The sequence below is a fragment of the Anopheles funestus genome, chromosome X, assembly GCF_943734845.2.
Source record: "Anopheles funestus chromosome X, idAnoFuneDA-416_04, whole genome shotgun sequence".
In the NCBI taxonomy this organism is placed as follows: Eukaryota; Metazoa; Arthropoda; class Insecta; order Diptera; family Culicidae; genus Anopheles; species Anopheles funestus.
Window position 1 is genome coordinate 7,652,247 of NC_064597.1, and position 26,611 is coordinate 7,678,857.

General features: G+C 40.7%; 1 protein-coding gene across 4 annotated transcripts in view; it reads right to left on the reverse strand.

The window, feature by feature from the left end:
• Positions 1-26,611, reverse strand: part of LOC125761613 (TOX high mobility group box family member 3-like) — a 41,916-nt gene that overhangs the window by 6,709 nt on the left and 8,596 nt on the right. For 3 of the 4 annotated variants that reach the window (XM_049422926.1, XM_049422917.1, XM_049422935.1), the window contains exons 3-8: positions 14,143-14,399; positions 11,557-11,857; positions 10,929-11,101; positions 10,597-10,732; positions 5,787-5,867; positions 5,280-5,687 (exon numbers count right to left, since the gene is read on the reverse strand). In XM_049422926.1, coding sequence (XP_049278883.1) covers positions 5,280-5,687; positions 5,787-5,867; positions 10,597-10,732; positions 10,929-11,101; positions 11,557-11,857; positions 14,143-14,399 — 1,356 coding nt within the window. The remainder of the gene's footprint in view (positions 1-5,279; positions 5,688-5,786; positions 5,868-10,596; positions 10,733-10,928; positions 11,102-11,556; positions 11,858-14,142; positions 14,400-26,611) is intronic. The other variant, XM_049422945.1, reaches the window with a different exon arrangement.

Genomic DNA, 26,611 nt, shown 5'->3' on the forward strand with positions numbered 1-26,611 from the left:
TTGTTTGAAAAAAGATAAGATTATTTAAACTAATAATGATCAGTTGAAGTTGCGGCTCAAACAACTAATACGGATATAGGTTTGTATGCTTTCGAAGGTCAAACCATGAATCATAATTGAAATCGCACGAGCAGGGGTTTATTTTCCGGTTCGTATGTGCCGCCACCCCTAACCGAATATTAACATAAACAACAACTCCTAGCACCGTACACAAAAAATGGCTTTGTGCGAACTGTCATGTTGACAGCTTGCCGCTCGCAGGGCGGCCCGGCCGGGAGTGTTGTGTCAAGCGCGCATCCCAAATAACCATATCAACCGGTTTTACGAAATGTATGCAAACACATATAGACACAATATGCTAATACAAAAATTTTACACGACGAAAATATCTGTTTTCAACACAATTTAAGCTTCATTTTTAGCACAATCCATTAAGTTCGCCACAGAAACGCCATTATGTTTTGAAAGCTATATTATTTTGTTTATTAGCGACACTGATGAAACACAGCATAGGGCAAAGAGACAGGTTTGAGCGAAAACAGATTGTTTGTTGGATTTTTTTTTAGGCCACAAGGAGTAGGCCAAACAAATGGGAAAGCAAATCTGATGCATATTTCAGTGTGCAACTTTGTTTGCAATCAAACAACGGAAATATGCACTTATGCTTGCACGCAATAAAAATATAATGCTCCATTCACGTTCCAACTATTAATTTTCGCCACAAAATCCTATAACATTGTTTTTCCTTGTTTTTTTTTTCGTTAGACACGTGAACTAATGCATATTAACCATCTGACAATGTTAACACCAGTGGAACTGTTTCGTGAAAGCGTCTTCCGCATTCGCACTCACCCGAAACGGAAAACAAACGAAAGAGAAACGCACTCACTCGGGGTTCGATTTATCACGACATTCACGCAACAACAACCAAAAAAAACTAACCGGCTTCACGCACGCTACAACGATAAGTGTAAGAAACGGAGAAGAGAGAAAAAAATGCTTTCGAAAACCGCGACACACGCGGAAAGCGGCGAGATACAAGAAAACACACGAAACGCGTTCTTAGTGAGACGGCCACGACATTTCTGACGGGGTACAGCTTTGGTTCGTATTCGACCCATGGCACACCAACACCAACGCAGCACCAGTGCGTTTGGTTATGTGTAGAGTACAGTATACTATTATCGCACACCTACACTACGCAAAACATGCCCGATACTCACACGTATACTGTTACGCGACGAGCAATCTGTGTACACGAGCTACACACACTACGGAACCGACGTTATATATTTCGCTTGTAGCTTATTTGCTCTATCTCTCTCTCTTTCTCCCTCTTTCTTTTCTCACACCGCTTCTCGGTCTTATAACCACCACGCGCGCCCTCGAAGGTCTTTTCTATATGGGATGGTAATTTTATATCATGTGCTTGAAAATTAAATGGAAACTCCATTTAAAGACAAACATACACAAACATGTATTATATAGGTTCGCGACGTACGACGAAAGGGGGGTATGAGGTTGTATGGGGATGGTGGTGAAGGCATCCACAAACAACATTTTCAATTTTACTTCCATTTTCAACCTTCAAAGCATGCCTGTTCTTTCTACCCATACCCATACCACTCTCATACATTCTCTCTCTCTCGTTGACGCTTGTGGAGCTACCTCTCTCTCTCTCTCTTTCCTTCCTACACTGTTCGTGCGTTGCATTTATGCTTCTATCTATCAAACCCCGCTTCCCCTTTACGCTGTGTGCGATATAATGCCATTCCAAGGGATCTCTCTGCCATACCATCAAAGAATGTATATTTTGATTTATTTAATCTGCTGTTTTATTACTATTTGAATTCATTCGGTAATTCTAAAATATTACGTTTTTGATGCCATGTGGCAACGAGCACTGTCTACAAGTGGGGGATTGGCAAAGAAGGTGCTGCACAATGTGTACTTCGGTAGAGACATCCATTGTGTTCACTGTTCACGGAGAAGTTTCGTTTTGTTTTGTACGGGAAAACGTGCGTTCCGCCAATCCCGCAATGGATTGTACTGGTTTTCTACTAAACCAAAGTATTTGAATAACTAAAAGTAGGATAAGTAAAGAAAAAAAAAACACACAAACCCACACCACCGTTCCGAAATGGAAATGAAGGAAATGTGGATGTTTCTTATCTGGTGGTTTGAATTTTAGACAACTTTCCCCTCCATTAAAGCCCATAAAGGCAGCAGTAAAACGAGATAACAAAAAGGGAAATATGTTACGGATAAAGACGAGATTCGAACCATGACATAACATTCGTAAACGATTCTTAGTGGTACAAATAGTAATAAGACAGATGCAATGGAACCCTGCTTAAAGTAACCTCAACGGTGGGACCAGATTTAAAGTTTTCGATTGTGTGCTTGCAGTTTTCGATTGTAATCCCATTCGGGAGAGGGGATATTATTTATTCCTTCTATTGAGAAAAACAAACCACATTGCGCTTGTTTGCATAAGAAATCCTCCAAAACCTCAATGCACTGGTAGGAAGAAAAAAAAATATAAATAGATATGGTCCCATCATCATCGTCATCATCATCGGCGTCATTACGTTCATATCTGTTATTCAAATATTGACATACAGTGATGCGCAATAGTATGGTAGCAGGGCGAGCGCGAAACGAACCCAAAGTGTGTGAATACTGCCATTACACACACACACAAACATGCGTTCGTACGGAAAAGGTCCTACACTATCAAATATATGTATACGGACGTACCGAAAAGGGACCGATCTACACACAAGAAGCTGGAAGATGGAAGTTGGCAATATTACAGGTGGACATCACACAACATCCTCCCCAGAGGGGGCGAAACTTCTCTCCACGCCAGCCAGCCATGCATATATGAATGCATAAAATAATTTCCATCTTCTATTCTCTTTAATGACGAGGTTCATTAAATTATTTACGATAACAAAAAGAAATGTGCGATTTTGCAAATGGATTCACTTTCGTACATACTATTTACACGCGGAAGAGCGAGACAGCGCGAAATAGATTAAATAACAAACGAAGCAAGTGTACTGGGGCTCGAGATAGGCTAGATAAAGAGAAGGCAACACAATTCTATTTCGATCGGCATATAGCATACGTCATTCTTCGCGTGACATTTGTTATGTTCGAGGAATTGGTTTCTTCAGCAAAAATGAAAACCAAAAGTATCGAAAGATAAATGTACGCAATAATACACGATCGTATGGCGATTTGTGCGTGAAATAAGCTCCAATGTTTTCCAAAACGATCGCAAATGAAGACAACAACATTTTTCTTTTGCAGAAAAATGGATCAATTATTGACTTCCAGACAAGCCTTGTATAACTGAACCAAATTTGATTTACATGCAGAAATGACAAAACCTTTGAACAATGCTGTGCTGCGACATAACTATCAATGTAGTAGCCATCATTAATTCATGTACATCTTTCGAATTCATTTCACTTTCCAGTTGACTTTTAATGCATCCATTAAACTCCATCTTAGGAACAAACAAACATACGCGCCACACGGATATGCACTAAGGATAACTATTGATTTCGTTTCTCTCTACTTTAATGGTCACTCTGCCATAACGAACGTACCAGAGCTTGGGCATTATCATTAATCATCTGCCAGTGGTGGGTGCCATGACTGGATACCTTCCTTCATTGTGTAACAAAATTATGCGCAAGTCTAACAAACAAAACCGATACGCAAAATACATTTTACCAAGAAGAGCATTTGTTTTTTTGAAACCCCTCTCTTTCGCTTCCAACTAATGTGCGCTTGTAAGAAAACTTTACTACCCTTAGCTGGTACAGTTCGCACGGAAGGGGGAAACTAAACTACCGCACATCGAAGGACAAGTTAGTTATGAATCATATGGCCTTACACCATCGACGCTTGGCTATTTCAATTAGAGATACGCAACAACAAAACACCTGCATATGGTAAACAGTTGTCTCCAAATGAAATCTTTACCAGCTTTTGATAAATGTCATACAAAAACCTATTGGTTGACGTATACTCCAGATATCGCCCGTATGTAGTACGTGATTCAGTTAATAGGTGGCGCGCTAGTTTCTAGCCTGACAGATACAATGTAAGTATTGCTGTCAGTCTCTAGAGTTTAGACAACTACAGTGGAGCATCGATTATCCGGTTGTCCCATTATCCGTGCAGCTCGGATATGACAGTTCCAAAAGGCGAATTGACATATTAAATGTCAAAACCGATTATGGCATGAAATAAAAGCCTCAATAGGAAATGATACAATTGGCTCAAGTTCAACCAAATAGAACAGATTCGTTTTGCAAAGTGCACCTAAGAATACAGTAGAAGGCCGATTATCCGGGGTGCTCGGAACCACACTGATGCCGGTTAATCAATTTCCACGGATAATAGTCTCTTAAATATCAAAGGCATTTAAATATCTATATAAAGCATATATAGTGTCTATATACTAGGGTCGGCCCGGTGGTGCATGTGATAAACGGCGCCAGTCCACACGGCCGGACCGGGTTCAAATCCCATCCGGACCGTTCCCCCGTAGCAAGGACTGACTATCCGGCTACGTGGTAAAATAAGTCTAGTAAGCCAGAAATGGCCGGCGTGACCTGTAAGGTCGTTAAGCCAAGAAGAATATACTATACTATGGTGGTCTTTTTGATGCTAAAAATGATTCTGGATAAAGCAAAGTGTTATCAAATAACAATTAAAATTTAGAACGTAAAATAAAATCTTTTTAAATATATCGTTTGGTGACGATTTTAATCATTTTCACCAACCTGACATCAGTACAAATGTTCACCACGGTTCAACAGCTGTCAATTTTCGGCCCACGGTTTATCCGCCCGCCGGTTAATCCGCCCCCGGATAATTTACGTTCTACTGTATTAACATTTAGCTTTAGAAAAAAATTCCACCCATTAGACACTATCCACTAATATTTATCAATAAAAAGAGTTGTGCCTATTATCCGCGATATTCGCTTATCCGGGAAGGGCCGAGTTCCAATGAGCACGGATAATCAAGTGGAACGCCGATTAAAGAAAAATCAAAACATCACAAAAATCCACTTTCTGAGACAGCAAAAACAAAATAGAGCATGGCTTTCCCAGATGTCTGGGAAATAGTTGGAACAATCATTTGCAGATGCTTTGAAAACACATGCTTCGCATGTCCAACGAGATTCGGATAGAGTTGTTGAGCCGAAGGATGTTTACAGCGGAACCAAAAAAACCCGTAAGAAATTAACGTACCTGCTGCGATGGCTTATACGACGATGTGTACGACGGTGCATAGTTTGAGTGTTGCTGCTGTTGTTGCTGCTGCTGCTGCTGTTGCGCCTGTTGCAGTCCTTGCATGTGCTGAAGGTGACCGGGAGCTTGCGCAACGGAGGGTCCATTTTGAGGCGAGTGCTTCGAGTGGTTCACCAGATGATTGTTCTGCTGTTGCTGCTGCTGCTGCTGCTGTTGATGCGGATGCTGCTGATGGGGATGTTGCTGTGTGTGTTGCTGTTGCGGCTGTAGTTGATGCTGTTGCTGGGGTGGCGGCTGCGCCTGCTGATGGTGATGCTGCTGCGGTTGCTGATTCTGTTGCAGCGTTGCTTGTGGCGGTGGGGAGTAGATTGATTGTTGTGGTGATTGTTGCTGTTCCCCTTCGGTACCCTGCGTGTTTTTTTTTTATCAGATCAATGCGTAAGTGAGTAATGCGTGAGTGAATTGAGGACGCGTTTAAGACACCAAGAGCTTTGAAAGGGAGTTTACCTTTGACACTAAACTCGCTCGATAGGCGGCGAGTGCTTTCAAGTAGTCCTTCTTAGCAGCTTCTGTTTTCTTCTTATACACCTGCGAATATAGAACAAAGAAACACGTATGAGAGAGAGAGCGAAACAGAGAATCAAAAAGTACAAAAGGAAATAAGAGTACACAAGAATCGTAAAACAACATACATTAAGTTTATAGAAAATGTAAAATAGATTTAATGAAGCTACTCGTTTGTAAGATTGTTAAATTATGCTTTCCCACAGATGGATGGAACGTAATAAAAGCGCCAAAGGACATGGGACAGAATAATACGATAAAAGAAAATCCGAAAAATAAGATACACACGCACACACCGACGCACATCGAGCCGTAATAGCTCTCTCCAATTGCCAAAGCGGAGTGAAAGAAAGAGAGAGATGGAAAGTCGGGCATTGAAATGAAACTAAAACGCGCACAAAATGATGAGGAAGTAAAAGAGTGATTCTCATCTTGAAAATTAAATTGAAAAACTTTGCAAATGTTTTTTGTCCGCTCCGCTCCGCGGAACCTCAACCTAACCTCAACTTCATTCGTTGATAGGATTCCTTTCTCGCGCGCGCGCTCGTTCTCTCTCTCTTTCTTTTTCCTCTGTTGTCTTTTTTTGTTAGCTGCATACATAATGCTACTATCCAGTTTCCAGTGTACGCCAACCCAGTGTACGGTGTGCCGTGGAGATGAAGGAAGAGATGCAGCTGAAAGGATGATATGAAATACCTTTCAACCAGCGCGCAGGGGGGAAGCGAGTTTTAGTAGCAGCAGCAGCCGGGACGGTATCGGGGGGGGGGGGGGGGGGGGGGGGCAAATGTACACTGTGTGACACTGTGTGTACACGCGGCAAAAGAGGCCAATAGTCGATGTTTCTCGGTGCACCAGAGCGAAGTAGAATGATGCTACTACGACGATTTGTGTGTGTGTGTATGTCTCGCTGTAGTCGGGTGCTCTGGCGGCGCACCCCAAAAACGTAAACCGTAACTCCAGCATTCGTTTGCAAGGATAAGAACAGATATCTGCTACTACTAACCACCCACGAGCTTCCCCCCCGATAACATCCATCCTTTCGTTTGCACTGGACTGGGAAAGAGGACTGGGCAAAGGGGACAGAGACATGTGTAATGGGTATAGCCCATGCCGCGCGCATGTCCCCATTCTCCATGCTGGGGAGTTGATGATACCAGAAGAAGCAAAACCCAGCACGCACCACCACCAACACACCCAGCCAGCCATCCCAGCGCTTCCCAAACCGCCCCTCAGTCCGGCCCTTTTACTAGTAGCCGAGGTGTTTCGTTTCGTTTTCGCTTGCGAACATGATGTAAGACTTTTTCCGACCAGCACACGAGGAGCCGGTTGTTTAAACGAAAATTTCACAATATAAAGCTCATCATAAAGAACCGCCACACACACATACGCGCGCATAAGGGCACACAAATACGCAAAAGGACATCGGGGGGAGGGAAGGAAGAGGGGGAGAAGGAGGGGGATGGAGAAGTTCGTTATGTTATATAGCGATACGACATACGAGAAGAGCAAATAAAGTTGCATACACTACTGCTATTACTAGCAGGAAGACGGTGAGAGCAGCAGAACCAAGGAGTGCATTTTCGGGTTATTTGTTATCTTTTTTTGTGCTGCGTGTGTGTGTGTTTGTGTTTTAAACGTTACTTTTCTATTGGCTTTTTTGTAACGCAAAAGCCCATTCGTTTGCTTGCTACAATCCCATTATTCATCTCGCTACAATAAAGAGGAACAAGCTGTAAACAAGGCCGAAAAACGAAAATGACTTTCACTGGGTTCGAGAAATAGTGAAAGAATGAAATGGTTCATTCGATGAGCATCATCACCATTTTTATATTCCTGTGAGAAGTTTATTTCTTTAAGTTTTGCTATTGTTTATGTTGCGCTTTAATTCAGCAGCAAAACAATCGAAAGTAAAGCGTACCGTTGCGGATTCCGCTTGGCAACCACTGGCAAGTCAAGCGAGAAAGCATCATTCTTAGCGTGCGAAAGCGAGAAGGACGATTAGAAAGAGAGATGCTGTGCTGCGTGCCTGCCTTCCATTGCTTCGTACCGCCGTAATGAGAAGCTCTCGTGAAGAAGATTATTGCAAATTCAATTGAATTTCATTTCTTCACAAAAGGATTCACTCGCTGCGAGTGTGAGAAGCGCTGGCTTGAACCTTTCTTTTTTTTGTCCGCACCACTTCCAATTTAGGAAGCTATTCTTGCAAAACAACGGGTAAAGGCCGGTTGTACGATCAATATTTGCTTGCACAAACACACATCCCATTTTACAAATGTGAGATGTGAAAACAGGGACAGCTTTGATTGATATAAAACGACTTAGAGCGTATGTTAGGGCGAAAAGCTAGGCTTCACTATTGCAAACTATTATTGCCAAACAATGAGACAAGTTTGAGGATGTTTCTCCGCTTTTGGTGGATATTCTAAAATGTACCTTCACCGCTTGTCTTCACTCTCTCCCACCCGTACGGTCGCAACCGAATGCAATAAAACATAAAACCGTGAAAGTGCCGGAAGTGTATGCTCCGGAACAAGAAACAAAATGGAATTCATTATAAAAATGGATCACGATTACTTGCTGGATGAGCGATGTCATCCCAGCATTAAAGCGGGAATATATTAGAACCTGAGAAATGAAATGAGATTGTAATGGAGCTGTTGAATAAAAAATTATGTTGCTCCATGTTGCGCTGTGTTTTGCCTGTAGCATTTCACATTTCACTGTAAACATCAATTATAGCAACATGCGCCACCGTTCATTTTACAATAAAATGCAAAATCGAATTTTAATGAGAAAAAGGAAAATGAAAAAGAAGAAAAAAAGGAACAAAAATAGAACGAAATGGAAATAATACATAGAACGGAAGAAAGGATAAGTAACACTTTCTTGAAGAAAAAAAGTAAGAAAGGAAGCAAAAACACGTTGTTAATGTAATTAAAAGCAAATGTTTTGTATTCTGTAACGTTTTGCTATAAAATCGAACAAGTACTCATCTCTGTGCATCAAATCAAACTGATTAAATTACACACAAAAAAAAACCAAACAAATAATCACTCTTCATTTTTCACGGTCCGTAAAACAATCGGCAAACTCTGAAAAAAATATACAATCGTACCATCGATACGGTAACACGGTTGCTAGTTTAACAAAGCGATAAATAATAAAATTTATAGTTGACAAATGCAGTGTAAACATTCGAAGCATAAAAAAGATCCTCTAAATAACCAATCTCGCATGTTTCGAGCGATGACTTTACAGGAAACTATTGAGAAGGGTCAATCGTAAAACCGAACGAAACGATGCATGAAACCATGTTTTGTAAATGTGAGATGGTGGCGTCAGGTTACAGCAAGACAGATGGCGTAGAAATGGGAAGAAACAAAACAAACAAAACGCCAGTAGTGGCAGCAGCGAAACAACATTATAGGAGGAAGGAGTGAGCGAAGGAAAAGAATTTATGTTTAGAATATGCTATAAAAAAAGTTTAAATCTTTTCCTAGCTATTTTTATGGCACTGGTGATCCGATTATTATTTATTAAATTTATTCAAAAGTAATATAATATAAAAGCTCAAACTTTTTCAAATACATATCTTCTCAAGATTCCATAATTTTCGTTGCTATAAATGAAAAAATATAATTTAAAAATAATAAATATTTTTTTTCTTCGTTTCATTTCCTCGGATTATTTACACTACAGAGGAACAATAAATTATAGCTATGCTTGCTATGTTCAAAATAAAATTCACAATCAGAAAATGTTACGCTTCATGTTGGTTCTTGAATTATGAAGAGAGAAACAAGACATACTTTACATACACACAAAAAAAAAATCAATGAAAAAAAAGATACGACACGAGTTTCAAACAAAAGATAGTTCGTCTCAATAGACCGACCGGCACATTACAAAAAAAAACGACTTGAATAGTAACATTGGAAACTTTGCTTTCATCGTAAAGCACGTTGCCATAAACTTCATCACTAGCGCCACATGGTGTACTCGTTAAGTGTATGTGTGCGTTGTTTTGAATTTGGTTGTTACCACTTTTCTTCGTAGATAATTTTTTGATGGTTTTCTTTATTTTCAAAACGAGCAAATGAGCGCTACAGCGCTGAACACCAGAGATCCGGGGCAAAAAGAAAGTGTATGCGTTAATTCAAACGCTTCGAGACGCGGTGTAATGGGTACACGGAAGCTGCTAGTGGACGTGAAGTGAGACGATCGTGAGGAAATCTTCGTTATACGCTCAGACAGACAGCAAACAACAAAACAAAATCAACAATAGGACACATATAAGCGTAATAGGACGCGGTGTTGTTAGGAAGGAGGAGGGGGGGGGGGGGGGGAGAGGGGAGGGGTTTGATTAGAAATTTAAAAGCACATATATTTTTCGTAGATTTGTATCGGTATCGGTGGTGGATTTTGATGAGAGGGGGTTGGTGTGTGGCACACTTTCACTGCGTGAGGTTAACTACTACTACCCGTTAACACTATCCAGGTAGTCCCCGAGATATAACTATTATAGGAGATTTTTTATAGGAAGATTATAGGAGGAAAACAATAATATAAATTATTATAACAAAAAACTTGTATTCCATTAGAACACATTTTCCACCAATACTAGGTTAAAATTATTCCATAAGTATTGTGCTATAAAATCACTTAGCTGTCAAATTTTAAAATCCCCATATAAGACTGTACTGTGTATCTCGACGACTATCCGTGCACGTGGTGTGTGAACCATATTACTTACATTTTTATGCTCGGTCGCTAGCACGTCCCACATGGAGGCAACGATTTTCGAAACTTCACCGAACGAAGCGTTTGGATTTTGGCCTTTTATAGCTGCCTGTGTGTCGCGGAAGAACAGCGCATAGGCAGAGACGGGTCTGTAAAATAAAGGCGAATCAGATAAAGTGGTGGTTAGGGGCTGTATGAAAAATGTAGGACAAAAGATGCTATAATAAAAAAAAAAATGGGCCGCAATACGTTCGACCCAGCAGCTAGAGAAATGGGGGAGAAAAAAACATGGTTGAGGTTTCATCCTCAAAAAAAAAAATGTACAACAAACTGCACTAAACTTACTTCTGCGGCTCGTTGGGATCCCTTTTTTTCTTCTTCTTCGTGACCTTGGGCTTCTTGGCAGCGGCTGCGGCGGCGGCTGCTGCTGCTGCTGCCGATGCTTTCATGCCGGCCGCACCGGCAAGCGCATCCTCACCGTACGACGGTTCAGACGACGGACGCTTCAGGGAGTTTGCCTGGACCGTGGAAGGGACAACACACACACAGAGAATAGAACCATGAATAACAGAGGGAAAAGAAAGAAAAAAACATCCCACACACACACACACAAACGACCCCCCCCCGCGCCGGGAAAGGTCGGGAAAATTCGCACACCGGAGCGTGAAAACCGATAAGGTAGCTCCCGGGGGTTGGGTGAGAGAGAGAGAGAGAGAGAGAGGTGCAAGAAAGAAAAACAGGCGATCAAAAATCCGCTGCCTAAAAAACCGGAGGGTTTGGGCTGATGAATCCTTTTTTTTTCTTCTTCTCCTCTACCCTTTTTTCCCCCCTTTCTCACCCGACTCACCCGGACACACGCACACACACACACACACACACCCTCGGGTGGGCAATTATTTATCAAGCGGTCTCCCGACCTTCCCTACCCCCCCTCCCCTACCCCCCCCTTTCCCCACCCACACCTCACCCATACCTCTCTTACCGGAATCGTGTCGTCGCTGTCGTCGCTGGTGGTGCCGTTTTCCGTACCCTGCCCAACGCCGTTCTGGGGTGGCGAACGCCCAATGAAGCTGAGCGCATTTCCGCCAACGAGCTGCTGCTGTTGGTGCTGCTGCTGCTGCTGAGGGGATAGCTGTTGCTGCTGCTGTTGCGCAGGTGGTACCATCGAGGGGGACTGCTGGGGCGGCTGCATCACGTGCAGCGTGGGATTGTTGTTCGGACTAGCGTTCAGCTGATGGTAGGTTGGCTGGTTCGGCGACTGTAGCGTGTACGGGCTGCGGTTTATGAGCCAGGGAGGAGAAGAAAGTCGAAACGAAACGTGACAAAAAAATACAAAGGTGTGAGAGCCGGCTGAATCGGGGGAAAAAAAGGAATGAAGCACAAACAAAACACAACACAGCGAAGAGAAAGAACAAAAAAAAAGCAAATCGCCCGCAGGGCATCACCCGATCAGCTGGGCGTTCGCGCGTACTATACTATAACACCACACGCTAAACGTAACAGGTATATAGTCGCTTCCCCAAAGCGACACACGGCGGGCATGGTATAAACCGCTGTTCTGCCTCCTGTTTTTTTTTTTGCTCGGTTTCATTTGTTCGTAACATATATTTTTTTTTTTTTGGGAAGGTTCAAACCCGGCACGTTTGTGTTTTGTTTTGCTTTGCAACAAACACACCACAACCAGCCCCCCTGCTAGAGGGGGTGATGATGATGACTACATGCAGGCGCGTTCTTTGACGCGCTCAAATAGCTGTAAAAAAACGGATGTACATCGGGAGTCAAGGTCAGATGGGAGAGCGTGCGTTTTTTTTCCCCTTCTCCAGAGCCCGGTTCAGCATCAACCCAAAGGCCAAGTGAAAGTGTTTGTTTTGGTTTGGTTTCCCCATTTCCTAGTGGGAAAAGCAAAAAATATCATACGCTTCGGGTGTGCGTTATTTAATGAACCGGGGCAGTACTGCTTAATCGAATTTACTAAATACACTTCTTTTCGAAAAAAATGTGCTTAATGAATCGTTACAATTTAAAAAAAGGTAATCAACGCTTGTTAAAAATCAGAATCCATAATTATTGGTCAGTTTGTTTGACATTTTATTGATTTAAGCAGCTGCTCTTGTCTGTATCCGTGAACTTGATTTTTGTCCAGGGCCGGAATATTGATTGTTAATAATCTACTTGTCCTTCCAGATGTCACTTCAGGCAATTAAAAATTGATCGAAAATAGGTAAATGAGCTAAAGCAGTATATATCGATGTGCTTACATGCCATGCAGTTGGTAATAAACTTAATGTAATCACATCTCCTGTAACAGCTATTGTATTACAGGTGACCGAAAGGAAGTGGATTAACTTTTATCTTGGATTGTAACGACCTTGGTAAGCTTTTTTCGCTCACCAAGGTGAACAGTGAGCTTGTCATTAGCTCCCAACTCTGCTAACCTCTTTAGCAGATGGCTTATGTTTTAAGTTAAGAAAAGGGCATGCCTTTATAACAGAGGCGGCGAACCTACTTTAGAGAATCGCACAAACGAACATGAAATACGCGTCAATTAATACTGAAACACCGAATTATGTTAGCGAATCAGGCAAAAATTGATATAGAATCGCGCGCCAATTGATATGGAACGTCAAATGGACGGGTTGTTTACATACGGGCGGGTTGAAGAGTTGAGACATAAAATAATGTTTTTTTAAGAAATTTTAAAGAAATGTTATACATAACAGGAACTAAATTTTTTTATTAACAGCAATATATAGGAAACCGATTAGTTTTCATCAACTTTGAAGTGTTTTTTTTTACATAACAGTGTATCCCGCAATTTTTTGGCACGTTCCCAGATATTTTCGATTACGTCTCACAATTTTTTGAACGCGTCCCAGAAAGTTTTGAATCCGTCCCACAATCTTTTGAATGCGTCCCATATATTTTTGAATTCGTCCCATAGTTTTTTAACAGCTTCCCAATTCATGCAATTTCTTCCTAAAAGAACACAAACAGTCATGTGTTAGAAAATCGACAAAATCGACAGTTCTTTTGAAATGCATTTTTTAAATAATGCACATTAGAGATGATTTTGTTTAACTATATTTATACATAATCTGATCATGTGTGTTCTTCAAATCTAATATTTAAATATCTACTCAGAAGCACTCCGCGTGCTGAGAACTTTAAAGAAGAAATTAGATCCATATAGCAACATTCAAAAATAATTGGGAAGCTGTTAAAAAACTATGGGACGAATTCAAAAATTTCTGCGACACGTTCAAAAGATTGTGGGAAATCAAAAATTTCTGGGAAGAAATCAAAAATATCTGGAAACATGTCAAAAAATTGCGGGAGACCCTGTATCTTAACGAATAACAACAATCATATGAATCTGACATTCCATATCAATTGACACATGATTCTATATCAATGTTTGACGTTACGATATTAAATGCCACGTATTTTGTTCTCGAAAAGGGGTTCGACGCACCGTGTAAGGACGTTTTTTTAATAGAAGTTAAACGATTTAGATCATGCCTTACATCCTATTGGCCATCGGCACACGCTTACGACATACCTGTGATGGTTCATATCCTGGTGCCATTGGCCGTATCCTGACTGTTGCTGATCCTGCATCATTCCCACCATATGGCCGGACTGTTGTTGCGAACTGTTGTGCATCTGATACTGTTGCTGTTGGTGCTGCTGCTGATGATGCTGTGGCTGCTGCGGCTGCTGCTGCTGCTGTGGTTGCTGCTGTTGCGTTTGTTGAAGGTGACTGTTCATCGACTGTATATCGAACTCGTCATCGCCAAACGAAGGTGTGTGAAACGTCTGTAATGGAAGCATTAAAACCCAGCGAGAAGACAAAAAGGTTAATGAGGTGTGCATTAGATGTTTATGCAAATCGGTATTTCACTGCTAACACGCGTCTGGAAGAAGCTGGAGATTAATATACCAGACAGTAAAACATGTCAAAACCCCCAGGACGGACCGACCATGCGACCGTTTCCATTTGCGCCCTTTTTGTTTTGCGCGCGTAAGGTAACAAACGGCTCATAAACAACAGATTTGGCGCAAAACGGGGCAAAGACTTTACCATCATATACTGGCACACAGAAGCAGGCTCGCTAACCGGATAGAGTGTGGCCACCTGTTGGACGCAGGAAATGTGTTCCCCCGGCTACGGGTGTGCCAACCGGTGGTGTGCGATAAATTATTTATTTATTTGTGTGTTTTTGCGTTTCTCGCGGCGTTGAGTGACTGCTAGTTGCGCCGCCAGCCATCCTCCAAAGCGCAACATCATAATTCATCCTTAACCAACAAGAATTGCTCGAGCGCTTATGCAAATGTCAGCTATCTGCACTTGGTACGCACTTTTATTTGCAGAGTATTCCTAGCAAATCTAGCAAAAAATTACCTTCGTAGTCGCGCAAAATTGCATATCTCAGTACCAGGCGTACCCAGCCGGCAAATCGCATTTTAATCTTGTGCTAATTTTAATTGAATATAGCTATTAAACGGGTCAGCGCTACTTCGATGCCCTTTTACAGCTTTTTTTTTTCTCTTTTTCTGTACACCGGAGGAGCTAGCGCTTAGGAGGTTGTTCACGCTCGGAAAGGATATCGAAAGGAAGGAAAACAAAAAAACCCTCCACCGGATTGCCAACTTCCCGCTGAAATGCTGCACTTTTCTCCTTGAGATGTCTTGCTACGATTAATAAAAATAAAAATGCGACAGTAGTTTTTTAATGATACACTTTGCTTGCCCCCTTCCCCCCCCCCCTTCCCCCACACCCTCACGCTGTGCATCACACCACCATCGCAGGGAATTCGTTTCGATTTTACGAGCAAAACTATATACGAGCGACAAAACTTTTTACGACTTCAATCGACTTAGCTTGGTCCGTTTACTTTACCACCTTCGCGCGTCGAAGAGTTCGAGCTGACCTTCGCCGAATGCGCCCGTGAAGGAATTATATGCACACACGGGATAGAACGGAAAGAAAGGAAGAGAAGGTCATCCATTTTTTCCCAACCGAGCTGACACACACAGACACACAGTCAAGATGATGATAGAAGCGCTGTAAAATGGCTCGCAACAACGCAAATAAATACGCGCGGACTCGTATCTGTCATTCGCCCAAAACGCAGTGTCAAGTAGCGGAGTATTAAGCGGGGGTAGTATATACGGTAAAGATGGTAGTCGCTTCGGTTGTAGTATTATGGTGTTACAAGAGTGTACTTTAGCTAGTTTTACGATCCAAACAGTGTGCGATGCGTGATTTTGTACCATTCAGCAAAATCTGGATGCACTTCAGCGTGTAAATCAAAACACTAAAAATGGCGGAAGTGTTACTAGTCTGCAGTTTTCTAGTTTTCATCACACGTCAGACCTCGTACTGGTGTGACACTCAAGAATTTGATTGGGATTCTTAAACCGTTCGTCAAAAGAGCAAAAATCGAATCTCAATTCCAATTTGCCAAATCGCTATATTTCAAAAGCGAAGCTTCAAAAGCAATCATCGGCTTTTATTGGATGCATTTGTAATGCAGTTCATGGAACTGTGAAAACATAAAGCTATACACACCTTGGGCAATAACATCTCAATAATAGTATCTGACATCTAAGCTTTTTTGTTGTTGTTGTTGTTAAAGACATCAAACAAAGAACGTAAAACTACCAACCAAAGATGAAACCATGTCTCTAAAAGGTGCGTAGGTTTGGAGACTATTTAAAGAGTGTGTGTGTGTGTGTGTGGGGGTGTGCATACCATCACAATCACGACTATGCGAAGTAGGTCACATCTCACACACGAGACCCTTGTGTCGCGTCGCAAACGTCGTCGCGCGCGCGTAGAGCCCGGACGGACGGAGTTAAAATCCACCGGAAAGTGTTGGAAGAATTCATTTCGAAGCAAGCAAAGTCTCAAATAAAAAAAAAAACGTTACCCACAGCTACACTTGTTTAAATGCTGCGAGGAAGGCAACACACAGATTCACTCCATTTTTGTCGTATTTTCCAACGCACACGCACGGAGATAAATGCGTGTTTTGTTTGTTTCGACACAAGCACAGGGCCCAGCAGCAAAACCTGGCAAACGGAACAAACAAATCCAAAAACCGCTGCACTGTTTGCCCATCGGTTTGGAAGTGAATAAAACAGAACAAAAGGAACAAATAGATTTCAATACGATCGGTAAACTGGTTTTGTTATCCTCACGCGGTGTTGATAAGGCGATTGCTTGCTTTTTCCAAGCTTTCTAGCTGGTGGATGCATTCTACGTTTGCGGAAATGATCCGCAAAAGGATAAATAACACAAGGATAATATTAGCAAAACAATCAACAATCAGATAATGAGCAACAAAAACATACACAACCACCAGCTTTGCACCTTACGCCAGTTGAACGGCGACGCTTTGCGATTATATTCGACCTACTCAGTTTCCGTGTTTTACTCCCGCGGACAGTGTGTGTTTTATAAGCAACACTGGTGTTGATAAGCGTACGAGACGAAGGATGATAAAGGCACGAGGAACTGGCCTACTCTGCAAAACCGTGCGTTACGTCTACGGTACGCGTAAAACAATACACAATTGCATTTTCCCCTGATGCGGCATCACAAAGAAAAACCAGACGCGTCATGAAACAAAAGACATGCATAAGGTTATCATTTATGGAATAATGTTGTATTTTTTTTTATAATATATATTTCCGTAGTTATAGTTTTATTAACAGCAGCTTCTGTTTTGTTGTTTTTTGTAAGCAAACAAGATGACCCAGCTACCAAGATAAGAAATTCATCGTATAGACAATATGTGGTACTAAAACGGAGCGTTCATCAGGAATAAATGTTCATCGTTTGACAGTAGTGAGCTCGTTAGTGGCCTCGCACTGACCGGAAGACTTTTTCGCATCTCACTTAATCCTCTTGATTTCTCTTCGTGATGTCTATTTTCTATTATTTTATTATCACCTAACAAAAAAAGTTTTTTTGACATAATTAACTTTAATAGTATTACATTTTTAAGTACTCAATTAAACTTAAGTGTAAATGAAGGAAACAGTAAACATTTCTTTGCTGTCAATCACCGCTGTCAATATGTCAAACTGTCAGAATGAACTAAATTTATGACTGCTAATTTACCCTTTAAATTACCCGGTAATTTAATGGTTTTTGTGAGAAAAACTCTCGAAACTGGTAGAAAACTGGCGCCGTTCTGTTTGCGACTGTATCTTCATTTTTCCGAGTTCATTTTTACTTGTAAAGTTCTTCCTAATTCATCCTAATTGTCCCTCCTTGTCAATCTTTATAGCGTTAAGTAGTGTGTGTTTATAATTCGTGGTTGAGTTCCGTCGTCGTAGTTCAAAGATAATTCATGTAACATTTAAATATTATAGCTAACAGTAAATCTCACAGTGATTTCAAGGGAAAATAAATATTTCCTTGGCAGAGATATAATGAATCTTGGTAGAAATATGAAATGAATCTTTATATGTGAGTGTTAAAAAAAATATTTTGTACTAACTTGTACTAACAATTTCTTAGTATTAAACCTTCAATAAAGATCATTTACTTTTACCGGGGAAAACATATACAGTGGAGCGCCGATTATCCGTGCTCATCGGGATTCAGCCCTTGCCGGATAAGCGACTATGACGGATAATAGGGGGCAACTCTTTTTATTGATAAATATTAGTGTTTAGTGTGTAATGATTGGATTTTTTTTCTAAAGTTAAATGTCAATTTTCTTATTTACACCTTGCAAAGTAAATCTGTTCTTTTTTTATAAATTTGAACAAATTATATCATTCCCTATTGAAGCTTTCATTTCTTGCCATAATCGGTTTTGACATTTAATATGTCAATTCGCCTTCGGAACTGTCATTTCCGAGCTGCACGGATAATGGGACAGCCGGAAAAAAGGTACCCGGATAATCGGCGCTCCATCTGACGTTTAAAGAGTTTCATTCAAAACTTATCATTAAAACTGTAAACTGCAATGAGAACCCCATCATTTCTACCGGCTGTCACTCACTGTTTAATGAAATCTAATAAAATGTAAAACACCACATTCAATGATTTTTAACAAACATAATAAACTCAGTATATTAGCAAAAAAAGTGCTAATCGCAACTCCTTTCTACGGCATTGTAATTATAATGCAACCTATTTAACAGTGGGTCAGCTTGTTAAAATGACTAGCCTATCACCACTTACACAACCGTAGACACACACACACAAAAAACGGTTAATCAAGCAAACGTAGCGTAGGGGGAGGGGGGGGGGGGTGGGGGGGGGAGGAAAGAAAACTCGTCGACAAATAACCACTTCGCTGTGTTATGCACAAAACAAGTAAACGAACTCATTCGGTTTTCACCCTTCTTTACCCTCACCGCCCCCCGCCCTTTGGGGGGTTTGGGAAAAGCTGGTAATGTGAAAACATTTTTTTTTTACGATTTCCCGGCAAGTATATTATGATTGTATCTTTATTTCTTCTCACTTTTCCAAATTCTGTATGTGTGTGTGTTTTTATCTTTTTTAATGTCGAACGTGAATTCAAATAAATATTTATGCAACCCCTTTACCAACCTAACCTTGGGACGAGGGGAGGAAGAAACGATATGTGTGTGTGTGTGTGTGTGTGTGTTTGTTACACGAATTTGCCAGCAAACAATAGTTGCCCATTGTGTCACGTCATTAGGTTGCAACAAGCAAACAAACAATCCCGATTCCAAAGTCCAACCATTTTTAACCAGTTTCCGCAAAGTTTTCTCCTCACCGGTGAGAGACCGTAACAGAGGGGCATGGTGCAAAACGGCAATGTTAATGAAGGGACTCTTAAGAGAAATAAACACGCGCGCGTGTGTGTGTGTGTCTGTGTGGGAGTGGGAGAGGAAAAATAGTCGGAAACAAAGTGGGTAGTATGTGCACAAATATGCTGCATGTGCAGCATGAATAAAAATGCAATTCCTCCCACCTCTATTCACACACATACAGAGGGGGAGGGAAAAAAGAAAAATGGGTGATACGGCGAAATATTGGTGGAAAACTCACAACGTACACAAAAGGGGGGAAGGGGGGAGGGGGGGCAGGGTGTTGTGGAGGGTTGTGTGAGAATATCAGTTTTCCACTCAATTCCCTTTCCACTTACAGCAGAGGTTTGGCCTTCTTCACCAACCCGCAACACTGCTCGAATGAGGTCAATCATGTTTCGAGGAACCGATATGTATGTGAATAATAAGAAACCCCAACCTAATGCCGTAACGCGAAGAAGCTGGTGAATGTACGGTTTTTTTTTGTTGCGTGCCATAATGGCTGGATCGAATCGCTGGATTCGAGCCACGGACTTATGCTTATAAACGGTTTTTGATGCTATAAACAAATTTGTTAAATGAACGTTCATCTTATCGAATGAATTCTTTGTACTAAATGTACTAATACTAATGTACTAATGCTCTTTTAGAACTATTTTTGATTCCATTTACCAATAAGGCTTCAATAAAAAGAAAAAAAAACTCACACTCACACGAATCTCATCTGAACCGGCTCGTATTCAGGGTAAAAATAAATCTTGAAATCCATTTTACGGCAGGCATGACCTAGAGGTAGATTGTTAAAGCCAAGAAAATGCACTTACATACACATGTTGCATGTGCCGTTGGTTATAGCCCCATCGGAAGACACCAAATGGGTCACCGAAGCTTTTTTGTGCTTTTCCAACCTGATCCGTCAGCGAATGTTGCAAACGGTGCGCATCCCTGGGAAGGAAGGGAAAATCCTTACCGCTAAAGGATATTCTTTCGCTTTGCAGACTAATGTCAATAGACCGCACGCATTGGAAAAAACAAAATGGTACTCTGTCCGTTGTATAATAAGGCGTTTCAATTTTAAAAACTTTACGCGTTTTTTTATAGCAGCGTTTGATTCGAACTGGCGCTGAGAACTGGCGAGAGCAGAACGGGGAATAAGTAATAGAAACGGATAACCGATGATAAGATGGTGGATTCGTTTCGATAAGACGAAAGGAAAACACACCGAACCAAGTGTTATTAACGGAAATTATACAGGAAAGTGCTTATCTTTGTTTGAGTGAGGCAAATAAACACGGCCAAGATAAGGCAACGCACATGTTTAGACGTAATAACGCGCGTATAAGACTAGTCGCTGGGTGGGAACATGTTAAGCATAAACATAAACGTACACCATTGCGCTAGCACTGCATATATACACGGCAGTTGTTCGCCTTTTTTTGTTGTTGCCGAGGTGAGTTCAATGTTATAGCGTCGGACACTGGAGGTTTATATAAAATTATGGTAAAAACCATTGAAAACTTGTAACAGAAAAATAATGAAATGCAAAACAATCAATAAAAATCTTGCACAATCAATACATCTTGGCAATCAAGACATCTCCTCAAACTTCCTCAGTTACTCAAATCCCTCAAAAAGCGTATCAAAATCAGTCTGTGAGATTTTGAGTGACACGGCAGTCCAGACTTCTACTCAAACTTCCTCAAGTCTCTCAAACCCCTCAAAAAAACGTCTCAAAATCAGTAACATTCGTGGTCGTTTGAGATCTCAAGTTGCGAGGCCACGGCAGTCCAGACTTGTCCTCAAACTTTCTCAGGTCTCTCAAATCCCTCAAAGATTGTCTCAAACCCAACAATAACCGTGACCCTTAGAGATTTTCTTCAATTTTGGTCTCAATTTGCGGGGTCATGGCAGTTCGGACTTTTCCTCAAACTTCCTCAGTTCTCTCAAACCCCCTCAAAAAACGTCTCAAAATCAATAATATTCGTGGTCGTTTGAGATCTCAAGTAGCGAGGCCACGGCAGTCCAGACTTTTCCTCAAACTTCCTCAGGTCACTCAAATCCCTCAAAAAGCGTCTCCAAACCAATAATATTCGTAGACGATTGAGATTTTCCTCAAATTTGGTCTCCAGCTGCAGGGACACGGCAGTCCAGAGTTGTCCTCAAACTTCCTCAGGTCACTCAAATCCCTCGAAAATCGTATCAAACCTAATAATATTCGTGGCCGTTTGATATTTTCCTCAAATTTGGTCTCAAGATGCGAGGCTACGGCAGTCCAGACATCTTCTCAAACTTCCTCAGGTCACTCAAATCCCTTAAAAACTCCTTAAACTTCCGCGAGTCTCTGTAACTATTCAAAAAAACGTTTCGAACCCAATAATATTGTGCCGTTTGAGATCTTCCTCAAATTTGGTGCGCTCAAAAGCTGCGAGTTGAGATATTTCCTCAAAAATTCCTCAAAAATCATGTCAAACAGTTTTTGAGGTTATGAATCCTGAGGAAATCCTCAACCATGGTTGCCTGGTGATCTTGTAGATCGATTCACATAGTTTTTTCGTAAAACTTCCATTCCAACGAGCAGTGCAAATAAAACTATATCGATTCTAGAAGTTAGCACACCCACACACGGTATGCGTCTAAGAACGAACTTGCAAAAAAGGCACGCAAATACGAAGAAGAGTTTCTGTTCCTATGGTATTTTTCCATCATTATGCCGACTATCAAATAGTTGCTACATAAAAATCCCACACTGAACGATTCTTTGAAAATTGTGACAAGTCAATACTAACAATCTGTACAACTGTTGGATAATTGGCTCAAATCAACAGGTGTATATTATGTTTATATCGGTTTGTTTTGTTTTTGTGAATATTTTTTCCCATATTATTTTTTTTTTTAATTTTTTTTTATTTGTCTCCTTTTTATCACCAGCAATGGATAGGATTTTGGAAGTACCGTTTGATAAGATATCATCACACCGAAAGGCTGTGCGAGATTAGATTGCTGTTATTTAAATTTTTAATAACACTTTTGGGTAACGCTCCCCTGACTCATGCAGTCAACGATCGAACGACGTTAGAAAGGGAATGAACATCGGAGAACAAGTACCATTGTGTTTGTGTGGGTGAAAAGAGAGAAATGCGCGAAAGCGTTATCAAAACATGTTTACACACAGAAGAACAACTTCTCTGCTTACACTTTATTTGTGTAATGACAAATACAAACGCAACGAGGCAAAGGACCTGCCACACAATGGTAATACAGCGGGCGAACACGCTGCGCACCCGAGATTTGAACCGAGGCACGGATATGTTGTTGTGTCGGTGACCTTACCGTCTGCACTATTCAGTTCGCTCAGTTTAGAGGTGATATTGTAGCGGTAATATCTGCTACTGTTCTATCGCTATTTACGCTTACTGTTCGGCGAACCTTGCATCAGGTGCAAAATGTTTCACGTATGTAAAGTTTCTTGAAGCGTCGAACAAACAAACGGGTTGTAGACGATAAATTTATTGCATTATGTCGCGTCCCTGTTTATTCTTAATCCGTAGCAAACATCTTACACCTTTCGTTGGCTTTGCTGCAGAATGAGCAACACCACAACGTTCTTTTATGATCTGGTTCGAAATTTCTCGCTTCATGTGAAGGGATTCACATATGACAATACCGAAGTTGTGCAAAATTACAACAATACGACCTCTCTTTCTGCTCTTCTCTTCCCTTCTACACTCCTCCACGCTACTGCAGCAACTAATCAAATTTTAGTATGGTTTTGTTTTGTTAAGAAAGATGAAAGCTTTGGCGTGTTTTCGTTACAATTCTGAACGATCTGGTTCAGCAAACATCAAAATGGTATGAAAAATTTCATTAAGCTGTACGCAAAACGGTTCCCGCGATAAGAGAGCTAACCGCTGCTAATAATCGTTCTAAAATAATTTCAAACAAAACAACACTGCAAAACAAAAAAAAAAGTAAAAGAAAAACGTTGCACTTTCATTGTGCAGTACCATACTGCTGTCCCTATCTCGTACTGACCCACATTGGGATGCTGTGTGTAGCAGCCGTGTTGTGCAGCTAACGCATAATAGAAAGCGTACTAGACGGGGTACGATAAGTGGGACAACTTACAAATGGACACAACCGTACGGATGACCCGGAATGGAGGAGTGCCTATATTTTGCCACATTGCGGCGTGATAAAGCGTCTCGTCAAAAATAGTAAGCAAATAAGTGACTGTACAATCAAGCTTAGCTAAAGCTTGATTGGGTTTTGAAAGGGATGAATATTTAATTTGCTCATCCTTTTATTAGCAAAAAAACTAATTTTTCGGTTGATTATGTGTCCACCGAGCGTCTTTGTATATTGAATCTTTTGCCATAATCGCAAAAATAAATTGCACGCGTGTTGCTATAAAAATCACTAATTGAAAAACATCGCCATTTATGGCATAATTGACTTATTTCCACCATTGGGGAATTTCATTTCTGGGATTGTCGTGGAATGGAAAATTAATAAAAAAAAATTACAACATTGTAAGAAATTCCATCTTGAAAAACCCTGCAATTACGAGTATTTAGGAATAGGAATAGGAGTATTATATTTATATTTATTTAAATTTAAAAGAAATTTAATTTTGTTGTCAAATAAGCAATTTAAAGAAAAAAGTGAATAAAAAAATAAGAAAAAAATGGTAAGTTTTGCAACAGGTTGCACAAAGTTATCCTTCTTCTAGCAAAAAGGGAACAACAGCAACAAAAGCATAAAAGGAAATTATATCTACTGTTGTGCTGTTACGTTACATCAAAGCTCAAAGCACCAAACCACGGACCCTTTTAAACAACCACTCTCGGTGCATAATTCTCCCGCAAAAAAGTGAGTAATTTTATTTTTCTTACATCTGTTTTTTTTTTCTTCTTTATTATCTGTGCTTCTGTGCGTTTGTGTGTGTGTGATTCCATTGCCTAATAGGCTGCGTGCACACGGGTTATGGTTTGCCTTTTGTACAATTGTTTCAACCATGTTGCTGCTGAGGGGGGGGGGGGGGGGAGGGGGTTGGAAGGTGATTCGGTTTGTGGGTTACGATGTGCAGCACAATACACGCACTATTTCTGCTTCCGGAATGAAAAACACGGTACATTTGTACTGGGAAACGAAACAAGGGTTGTGTTTTTAACACTATTTTCTCACCGAAAGAATCGTCTCGAGAAGAATCGAAGGTGATGAAGGTTTTGCGGATTGTTTGATTTGTTTAAGAATTGCATCTAAAGCTTGTTCTAAAATATAAATACGTTTGTCCTCAACGCAATCAACCCAAAATGAACACGCGTGAATTGAGCGGATGAACTCTTTTTTCCATGCTATCATGTGACTAAATTTCACTATCATCTGCTGTCAGTTTTTATAGCATATTTTTACATCGGGCTGTTATTATATTCTTAGTGAATTAAAACCACTATTTTTATAGTGAGTTAACACCTAAAAAACTTTTTATAAAAATCTTAATTATAATTTATATTCAACTGGCGCGAAACAAGTAACAACTATAAAAAAGATGCCATAAAAAAATGAAATGAAATTTATAGCATCGGTTTTTTTTTAAGTCACGTTGTGGGGAACACAATTTAGCTCAACCTGGGAAGCAATTATGAAATATTGTAAAAATTAAATTCCAATAATGCAAAATCGCTAATGACTTTTCATGATTACCGAACACACGTGTGTACGTTCACTTGTGGCATCTGTAACGCCTTTCACCTAATTCTCGCACATTTTCCGGATGACACCCGGGTCATCCCGACACAATCATTGCTTTGTACGCAATTTTGTACATCCCAAGCAGGCAAATATCGGACCGAAAGGCGTACGGGTACTAACGGAGTCAGTCATTTCCTATCGACGATCGTAAAAGATCGGTTTAGCAAAAATGTTAATTTTTTTTAATTTTAACAACAGGACGCATGTCCATTTGACCGCTAAACCGCTTACACGCTTTCCATTTTTTAAATCCTGTGCGATGTTTTTCAATTAGCCATTTTTATAGCAACTCATGTGCAATTTATTTTTACGATTATGGTAAAAGATTCAATATGCAAATACGCTCGATTGACACATAATCAACCGATAAGTTAATTAGTTTTAATATCACACCAAAAGTGTACTATGCTTGCGCGAAGGTTACGTTCTACGCAATTGCATGGTTACGTAGCTTTCTGCGCTTCTAATCATCCCACGCGTAATCTTGGCCCCACCATACGGCCAAACCCTTTTACGGTACCCGGTGTACGGCCGTGAACGAGTAGGAAACACATCTTGCACAATAGAGAGAGAGAGAGAGAGAGAGAGAGAGAGAGAGAGAGAGAGAGAGAGAGAGAGGGAGGAAGAGAGAAAGGGAGGAAGAGAGAAAGGGAGGAAGAGAGAAAGGGAAGAAGAGAGAAAGTAAGTCGAGGCAGAAGGCAAGGCAACAGTCAAACAAGAGATGATGAAATAAAGTAAAATTGCACCACACACACACACACAACACGGAAGCAAGAAAATCAACCAAAAGCGGAAATCGCGAACGGTTACTTTTTTTGAAGGAAATCGTTGTAACAAACAAATTAAATCCCTTCCGAGCTTCCGAGTTGCAATTTTAAATAGAAATAAATACAAAACGGCATGCGAACGAGAGAAGGAAGAGCGGGAACGAGAGAACGCTACTTGGGCAGGGGCAAACACAGTTGAACGTAAATGTTAATGTTTGTACTAAATAATGTAAAAATACATATTTTGTAAAATTGTTCATCAAAAGGCACTTTCCCGTGCGTCCAACATTGCTACCATTTAACGAGGACATATTGAAATGTGTCATCAAATGTGTGTTCAACGGGGGAAGTTTAAAGAAAAAGCATACAACTCTTATTGATAAACAACTGGACCAGTATTGTTCGTGTTTTTTTTTGGTTTTTTGTTATTCTGTTTTGTTACAAACACAAACACCAAAAAAAACTGCATAACAAAAATTTTCTATTTGAACGGAAAAGGGGGGAACGGAAGGGGGGGGGGGGGGGTGTAGAAAAACGTGGTGTAATGAGTTGGAGAAAAATGGAAATAGAGCTTATAAATTATTCGTCGTCCGTTACAAGAAAGAGCCGGAAAGAGAGAAACGAAGAGAAGGAAAGAGAAACATTCCCTCAAAAAAAAAAAATGGAGTAGCATGGTTGTTGCGTCAGTCAAAACAGTTTTGGGCTTGAATA